Source organism: Herpailurus yagouaroundi, unplaced genomic scaffold, assembly GCF_014898765.1.
Source record: "Herpailurus yagouaroundi ecotype Mexico unplaced genomic scaffold, PumYag 184, whole genome shotgun sequence".
Classification (NCBI taxonomy): domain Eukaryota; kingdom Metazoa; phylum Chordata; class Mammalia; order Carnivora; family Felidae; genus Herpailurus; species Herpailurus yagouaroundi.
In genome coordinates, this window is record NW_024412415.1 from 27,253,661 (window position 1) to 27,263,097 (window position 9,437).

General features: G+C 36.6%; 1 protein-coding gene across 6 annotated transcripts in view; it reads right to left on the reverse strand.

Annotated features, from left to right (window-relative positions):
- VPS13C (vacuolar protein sorting 13 homolog C) overlaps positions 1-9,437 on the reverse strand; it is a 194,646-nt gene that overhangs the window by 67,788 nt on the left and 117,421 nt on the right. For all 6 annotated transcript variants that reach the window (XR_005795851.1, XR_005795850.1, XM_040492864.1 and 3 more), the window contains 4 exons: positions 7,836-8,003; positions 6,118-6,422; positions 5,038-5,185; positions 672-822 (listed from right to left, as the gene is read on the reverse strand). Coding sequence is in view for 4 of the 6 variants with exons in the window: in XM_040492864.1 (XP_040348798.1) it covers positions 672-822; positions 5,038-5,185; positions 6,118-6,422; positions 7,836-8,003 (772 nt within the window). In the remaining 2 variants the exon portion in view is untranslated. The remainder of the gene's footprint in view (positions 1-671; positions 823-5,037; positions 5,186-6,117; positions 6,423-7,835; positions 8,004-9,437) is intronic.

Below are 9,437 nucleotides of genomic sequence, written 5' to 3' on the forward strand. Positions count from 1 at the left end.
CCTAGTTACAGTCTAATAAAACATACGTTCACATAAATGACTTTAAATGATGAAAAAAGTAAAATTATGTTTTATATAACTATCTTGAGCAAGAATGACACTTTTCTTTTATAAAAATTATCCTTTAAAAATGGATGAATTTAAAAGGCTCAGTGCTTTTAAATGACTCCATTGTAATAATCCAGAATACTCCCTTATGTATGTGACTGTATCATTCTCTAATAAAGCCAGATTAGTAAAGCTGTTTTTGTACCAGAAGACCTTCCTTTCTCTTGGGCCAGTCATTTGAGTAGGATACTGAGGCCCTTTTTTCTCTTGATAATTTTGAACCTTGCCATGCTACATGCCTAATTTGCTATTTCTCAAGGTACACCACCTCCGTGGCTCCTAGACTCAGCAAATTCAGCTGTTAGAAGTAAAGGGCAAACATGTATCCTGCAAACAATAGGTGGCCCCTCCCCTTATGGAAGACAATGAGCATATCTCCTTCCCTTGGGAGCTCCAAGGCAGCCCCAGGCCCCGTACCAGCCAATTTTCCACAGTAAATAATACAGTTTTGAAACAGTTCATAACACATTGTGCTAGACAACTAAAAATACCACTATACATAAATACAGCATTAACACTAATTTTCCTCCATAATCAAAGCAAAAATCTTCATTAATTTATACCTTTGAGGTGGTCAGGCCCACCCAGAACATCTTTTCTTATTCTTACAGCCTCCTGGGTAGACTGTGTAGGGCTTGGCTGTGAAGAAGCTTCTCCAAGATTTTCCAGCAAAATTTTCATTAAAACTGTTAAGTCATCTTCACTGAGAGCAACCTAGAAAGCAACAATAAATTGTTAATATATAAGTAATAAAAAAGCAGAATATCATATCCATGTCTCAGTTTACAGTTCCTCAAATTCAATGTTCACCTAAGCAAAAAAAAAAAAAAAAAGAGTTGGGACAGTAAATACAGGAAACAAGTATTTCATTGTATAGTAGGAGACATTATTGTTGTGTAAAGCACCCTTTTGTCTGATCCCACGCCCAAGCACCTGCCTATGTCATTCTTCTTCCCGGTCTGTTCCTATCTTTCTTCTACTGTTCCTGGACCTGTGCTTCTCTCTCCTCTCCTTCTCTCCCCATCGCCACTCTCTCTCTCTTCTCACCCAGTATCAGCTCCCTCCTCCACTTCACTCTCATCCAAACTTAATACAGGAAGAGTGTTGTTCAGTTTCTAGTCTCTACCAAGAAGTAAAAAGATACTCTCCTGCAATGGAGCTCTTATTCCCTGTAAATATGCATCTGGACATACCTAAGATATTTGTGCAACTTATCAAGAATAATGCCACTTAGAACAGTAAGTAATGCATCACGAAGAATTTTTTAAAACAAAAACACAGAGCAGAAAAGGAGCATCTTGTTGATCTCCCACCTTTACAAAAGGGAATGTGTGACAAAGGAAGGAAGGAAGGAAGAAACAAACTAACAAACAAAGTAAGTAAGTGATGGGGTGCCTGGGGGGCTAAGCCAGTTAAGCAGCTGCCCTTGGCTCAGGTCATGGTATCACAGTTGATGAGTTCGAGCCTTGCATCCGGTTCTGTACTGACAGCTCAGAGCCTGGAGCCTGCTCCAGATTCTGTGTCTCCTTCTTTCTCTGCCCCTCTACCACTCACACTCTGTCTCTCTCTCTCTCAAAAGCAAATAAACATTAAAAATTTTTAAAGAAAAAGAAAGCGAGAGAGAGAAAAAAAGAAAAAGAAAAAGAAATGAAGAAGCAAAGAGGGAGGGAGAGAGTTTTTGAGTCAGGCAGCACTGTATCAATGCTACCACTTTCTGGCTGTGCTATTTATTTGCCAAGTTTCTTAGCCTCCTTAACTCAGGTTTCTTAATCTTTAAAAAAGAAATAATACCATCTTCCTCCTACCTTTCCGCCTGCAAAACATGAAGTAGCTAGAACAAAGTTGCTACTGGCTGCCAAGAACCATTAAACCTTTTAATCTTTCTATCTTTTGTACATTTTCCCTACACATATAGCGGTCCAAAAGACTGTTCCAAATACTTAAACACAACTTCACACAGGCATGCATGCATTCACAGCACCTTCTCCTCTGAATACCACAGAATACTTTGTTCCCCAAATACAGGCCCTTATTGACAGAAAAAGTGCCTGACCCCAGCCTAAATGAAAATGGGGAGATACTTTAGCATGAGATAATAACCAACGATTTCTTGTTTGCTCCAAGAAAATAGATGTCACTTTAACTCCCCAGAACTTCCCTGTGTATTCATTCCCACGTGTGATACCAACCAAGATATTACAACTACCTGGAAAGCAGTGAACTTCACCATCCCCTCTGGTTTGCTGTGGCTGAAACCCTTCCGTAAGCGTGAATGACAATTTGAGACAAGGCCCCACAGTTGTTTAAGAACTTTCAAACTGATTTACTCAACCCACTGATGTCACCTACCTGATACCCTTTCTTAACTACACCCAGAAAAAGTACAGACTCACACCAATGAGGGGGTGTTCTCAGAGGCCTGGATTGCTGACACATCAGGTAGTGGAAACTGTACCCACTAAGGCTGCATCTTTTTTTTTTTTTTTTTTTTTTTAAAGAACTTTATTTATTTTTGAGACAGAGAGAGACAGAGCATGAACGGGGGAGGGTCAGAGAGAGGGAGACACAGAATCTGAAACAGGCTCCAGGCTCCGACCTGTCAGCACAGAGCCCGACGTGGGGCTCGAACTCACGGACCGTGAGATCATGACCTGAGCTGAAGTCGGCCGCTTAACCGACTGAGCCACCCAGGCGCCCCAAGGCTGCATCTTGATTTAACAGGCGTCCTTTTAGTTAAAGTGATGATCACACGTTGATGTTAAAATGCTGGATCTGTTACTTTTTGTCTTTCTTTTGAAATACTTCCAGCATAAAGGAAAAGCAGAGAGAATACAGTAATCCTCCCCAGTGTACCTATCATCTAGCTTTGTCAAATCTTACAGTTTCCCACATTTCCTTTAGATCTTGTTCCTCCATTATAGATATGGTTGAAGACCTATGTTTACTTCTATGAGACTCCATCCCAGCTACACTCCTTTTCAGCGAGACACTATCCTGAATTACAGAATTATTCTTCCCATGAATGTTTTCTTATATTTACCACTACTGAATTCCCTACAAACAATTCACACACACACACACACACACAACGCAAACACACACACAGCAATGTCTATTGTTTGTTATAAAATTTGAAATAATATAGAATTGTACTCTCATTTTGCAACTCAATTTTTTCTACTTTTATGTTTAAGGTATACCCATTTTGTTTCATATAGTTCTAGCTCACTCACCTTATCTGCTTTATACTGCCCATAATATGAATATACTGTCCCTTAGTCCATATTCTCCTACTGACAGAAATACAGGTTTTACTTTTGCTTTCAGCAAACCTAGAACCACACAATCCTTGAAAGCAAGGGGAAAAGGTCAGATATTAGCCCTGAGATCTAATCTCTTAACAGCAAGGGAGAAGCTGAGAGTTGCATACTCTGAAATAGAGAAATCTTTATGAATAAATACCCTAAAGAGACACTCTTCCCTTATATGATATCCACTCAAACTACACAAAGGACCCTTCATCCCTACAACAAACTTCAGTTTTAACTTCTTCCTGAGTAGAACTCTTTGACCTTTCTGTTTTATCTTAGAACTAACTCTGAAGTAATCACAGGTATCAAAAACTTCTAAACTACTAAATTTTTATTTGTTTTTCACACACTCGGTTTAGTCACTCTCGGTCCTCCCCTATACCCTACTGCTTGTCTTCAGTGGTCTCACAAACATGCACAGGAGAACCACAGGACTCCTACACTTCCATTACCACCTTTGACCAATACCATCTCTCCCAGTGAGTCAACATGGAAACCTATAATCACACTATTATAAACAATGCTGTATTTATAGGTTACCAAATGTACACATTCATCTATTTAAAATGTCCACTTTTCGGGGTGCCTGGGTGGCTTACTGGTTAAGCGTCTAACTCTTGGTTTTGGCTCGGGTCAGCATCTCACAGTTCATGGGTTTGAGCCCCATGCTTCAGTGCGGAGCCTGCTTAGGATTCTCTCTCCCTTTCTCTCTCTCTGTCCCTCTCTCATACACACACTGTCTCTCTAAATAAATAAATAAACTTTTTTAAAAAGTTCACTTTTTTTTTTAATGTTTATTTATTTATTTTTGAGAGAGAGAGCGAGCAAGTGTGAGTGGGGGAGAGGCAGAGAGAGAGAGAGGGAAATGCAGAATCTGAAGCAGGATCCAGGCTCTGAGGTGTCAGCACAGAGCCCAACATGGGGCTCAAACTCAAGAACCATGAGATGATACACTGAGCCGAAGTTGGATGCTTAACTGACCGAGTCACCCATGTGCCACGTAAGTTCTATTTTTGAATTGAAAGAGTGCTTTTAAACATTAAGAATACTCCTATGGTATTTTGAATGTGGTATTTAAATCTTACTTTATACTGGCTTACAATTCAAGTGCCTTAAAACTGTAACAGACCTTTCCAAAATGACTAATAATATGTTCAGTAAACTCTAGTAGGTTTTATCTTGGACTTCTTGCTGGCTTTACCAGATATGTGACTAAAGTGAAATAAAAAAAAGTCAGAGAATTAGGATGACTTCATTTTCAGTTAACAAATACTCCCATTTAAGGCATCACCACTTTTTTTTTAATGTTTATTTATTTATTTTGAGAGAGAGAGAGACAGAAAGAGAGAACGAGCGAGTGAGCAAGCAGGGCAGGGGCAGAGAGAGACATAGAATCTGAAGCAGCCTCCAGGTTCTGAGCTGTCAGCACAGAGCCTGACGCGGGGGGGCTCAAACCCATGAACCATGAGATCATGACCTGAGCTGAAATCAGAGGCTTAACTGACTGAGCCACTCAGGCGTCCCAAGGCATTACCACTTCTGATGTGCACTAGAACTGGACTGTGATCAATGCTAAAAGCCTACTCACAATTTTCACATAATGTATACATACACTTACCAACATAGGTTTTAGCTTTCCTTTTATCTCCATCCCTGGAATCTGCGTATACCATGCTGCTGCTAAATTTCGTTGTATGGACAATAGCATGTTGACTGGTTTTAAAATTTCAATGTCATGTTGTGGCAAGCCAGACTGCAAAATAGTTCTGAAAGATGAACAAGAATTTGTTTCGTATTTTTTAAATTTACATTTTAAAATGAAGACTATCATATTGCGTAATAGTTTCCAGTTTTCCTGGATACTGAAGGCTGCTATCAGAATTCTTCTAGAACATGCTTCTTTTCACAAATCAATCCAAATCAGAAGAAATCAAGAGCTTTCTAAAATAAAATCTAGGCAAGGCTGATTCCAAAGACAAAGAGTATGACTATTAAACTATTTATTATCTTCCACAAAGACTATTCAATATTAGCAACTAGTACAATGTTATACAAACAAATGTTTAACATCCTCCTAAAAAAGGCAAAGAAACTCTACATAATCCTTAGTTTTGTGTTATTGGTACTTCTCCAAACTCAAAGGGAAAAACTCACCAAACCTACACATTAAACAAACATATGGTGAATAGTCATTTCAAGCATGACTGCCAACAACCATTTGCACAACCAAATGAATGACTCTTGTCATTCAACAGACCCAAGACTTTCCCATTTGGATTCAATAATCCTTTAGATACCACACTGAGCATTCCCAAACGTGACAAGGTTTGGAAATGAGGAAAAAAAAATCTTAACTTTGAGTACATTTTAAGAAGTCTGCTTCTGTCTACAGAAAATAGCTATGTGCAAAGTGAAAAATAACTAAAATAAATCGAAATTATTATTGAGTAAACTTTAATCTTATAATAGTAAATTTTTATAAAATGGAAAAAGCCACATAATAAATGTAGTAACACAAAATGAAGATTCCATGAGGTGCACAACTATTACCACTGACCAAAACCCAATGGTCATGGTTTTATAATTATAAAAAATAAGGAATGACAACCACAAAGAGTGAGAGTATTTTACCCCTTGAAAAGATTTTATGAGAATTATATTTCTAGAAGTAGTACACAATTGGATTATATATGTATACCTGGACAACTTCAACTGAGTTAGTTGAATGCTCATCTTGTCAATGACTGGAGGAAGAGAATCACGTTCCATAGGAACTAAGCTAAATTTGTTTTCAACTCTGATTAAACCCAGATCTGCTATAACAGCATTAGGTGATACTGAAGACTGAGGAATAATAATAACTGGTGCTTTCAAGTTGATATCCATCAAAAGGCGGAAACTCTTTTGAGCCAAGTCTTTCATGCTGGAAGCAGCCCTTTCTGCAGCCTGGACTGTGGCTGAGCTCAAAGCTTCTTTGGCAGTTTGGAAATTGTTGAGGAAGTTCTATTGGAAGAGATAGATATTTAGATTTCCTTTAAAAAAAAAACAGGATTAACTTTAAAAAGCATTTTCTTTAAAAAAGAAAAAACTAAATAAAATAGTAAAACAAAAGAGAGGCTATTTATGATTGTATATATGGAGACTGTCCAGAAAGACACACTCTAAAATATTAACAACTATTACCTATAGAAACAAGAGCCTTTTAACTTTCATTTTATGTATTTCAGAATTATCTGTTTTTTTATGAGAAATTTTTGTTGGCAATTCTTTTTTACATCTCCCTTTACTCACGAGTGTTTGTCACTTTAAATTCAAATGTAAATAGGGGTACCAGGGTGACTCAGTAGGTTAAGCATCTGATGCTTGATTTCTGCTCAGGTCATGATCTCACAGTCAGTGAGACAGAGCCCTGCATAGAGCTCTGTGCTGACAGCACGGAGTCTGCTTGGGATTCTCTCTCCCTCTCTCTCTGCCCCTGCCCCCCACTCAAAATAAATAAGTAAACTTAAAAAAAAAATAATAATAAATTCAAATGTAAGTAAAAGGACAGCAATTTACTTCTCCCACAGAGGCTCAATTTTGTACCTCTAGGGCACAGGAAAAAAAAGTTTATTGTTAGAAACTAAGAAATGCCAGCTTATTTCTGAAGTTTTTTTTTTTTTTTTTCTGAGTGTACTCAGGCATAAGCAAAGATGCTTAAGGGTCTATAAACTTGCAATCATTAGCAAGAGTCCAAATTACTTCATTTAAAGTAAGATGCATTTCATCTCAATTTCAACTAAAAACATATTTTTCCCAATGAAGAAAAGATGACTTTTAGAAGCAATATTCTTGAAGCTAATAATATAGAGTGAATTAAATTGCCCCTTCTCCAAATAAAATTACCTTCCAGAAGAATAAAACATGATGGTGTAGGTAGAAATCCATGACTAAAAGCCCTAAATATCAGTCTTGCTAAGAGGCATAGGCAGATTTAAACTCTTCAGCCCATGACATTTACATGGAAATAATAATTAAAAGAAAATAATTTTATAGACTTTTTGATTACAATTATATTCAAAAGTTGTAAATTCCAATACCAGTCCTTCATAAGCCTGAGGAGCTCCTAAAAAAATTCTTGTAGCTAAATACCTTTAAGGGTATTTCATAAAACAACACTGAAAATACCTAAAGTAAAACAACAAAAAGTACTTTTAAATTATAGAACTATGGAAATGTGAAAGAATGAGAACAATAACAAAAATTCATTTGGGTATCCACCACATAAAGGATTTCCTTCACTATAATATTCTGTTCAGCATTTCAGTATTTACCACATAGCCCTGGTAGTAAAGATTTTGACTACCTAGTTACAGATGTATAGGCAAAGATATTTAGACCTCAATGAGAAATAAATATATTTTAAAACAAACTTACCAAAAGAGACATGAAGAATTTATGAACATAAACAATTTGAATACAACCCACTTTGAGACTAAGTTTCCCATCTACTTTCGACATATCAGCATAGGCCTTTCCTTCTGTGGCACCTGGATAAAGAGTCATTTGGAACCTAAAGACTTCATCTCCCAAAATAGAGACAGCCTAAAAGTATTAAATTAACTGGTTATTACACCAAAAGAGCTATATTATTTCAAAAGAGCTATACTATAAATAGCTTCCTTATTAAAAAATCCTTGATATATAAAGAAGCACCATTTAAATTCAATCTTCAATAAATTATTAGCTAAAAATATCTTACTTAATAAAACTTTTTCCTATTTCTACAAAAGTTGTTTTAACCAGTGGAAATAACCAATCATTTAATTGGTCAGACATGACTTACAGATCATCTAATCTACTATACACAAAGTGAGAGCATACAATAACCATATTCGTGCTCAATCCTTAAAGTGCCTAACACATGACAATTAATAAACACATAATGAACAAATGAGTAAAGGCATACCATACATAAAAATCAAAACTAAATAAATACCAATGCAGAGATTATCTTTCATTAAAATAATTTTTGATATTTACTTTTTAGTTTCTATTAATCTGTACATTCTAGTTTTTTGTGAATTAACTTATTAAGTTAACTTTTTTTGGTATAATTTGCATATATAAAATGCACTCATCTGAAGTGTATACTCTGAAAAATTTTGACAAATTTATACTACCCACGTATGTAACACCAAAACAAGATACAGAACACCTCATCACTCCAACAAGTTCTTTTGAGCTCCTCCCCTTTAGCCAAAACCTGATCCCTCCCCAAAACCCAGATCCAAGCAACCACTGATCTTCTTTCTCAGTCTTTTCTAGAGCTTCATGTAAGTGGACTCATACTATATGTTCTCTCCTATATCTGCCTTCTTTCATTAATCATGATGTTGAGATTCACCCGTATTACATGTATCAGCATCTTTCCCCCCTTTAGTGTTTTTGTTTTCTTCAGATAGATATTCAGAAGTGAAAATGCTGTATCATATGAAGGAAAGTTCTTTTGTTAATTTTTGAGCCACCTCCATACTATTTTCCACTGTGGCTGTACCAATTTACATTCCCAACCACAGGGCCTGAGAGTTCCCTTTTCTCCACATCTTCACCAAAACTTATTATTTCTTGTCTATTTAATAAATGCCATTCTGACAGGTGTAAAGTGATATTTCATTGTGTTTTTGATTTGCATTTCTCTGGTGATTAGTGACACCGAGCACCTTTTCATGTGCCTGTTGGCAACTGGTATGTCTTCTTTGCAAAAATGCCTATTCAGATCCTCTGCCCAATTTTTACCAGATTGATTTTTCTGTGTGTGTGTTACTGAGTTGTAGGAGTTCTTCATATATTTTTGATATTAACCACGTGTCAGATATATGATTTGCAAACTTTTCTCCCATTCAGTAGGCTACTTTTTGGTATGGTGATGGTTTCTTTTGCCATACAGCTTTTTAGTGCCATGTAGTCACATTTAAAAATGTTTGCTTTTGTTACTTTTGCCTTTGGGGTCAGATCCAAGAAAACATCTTAGCTAAG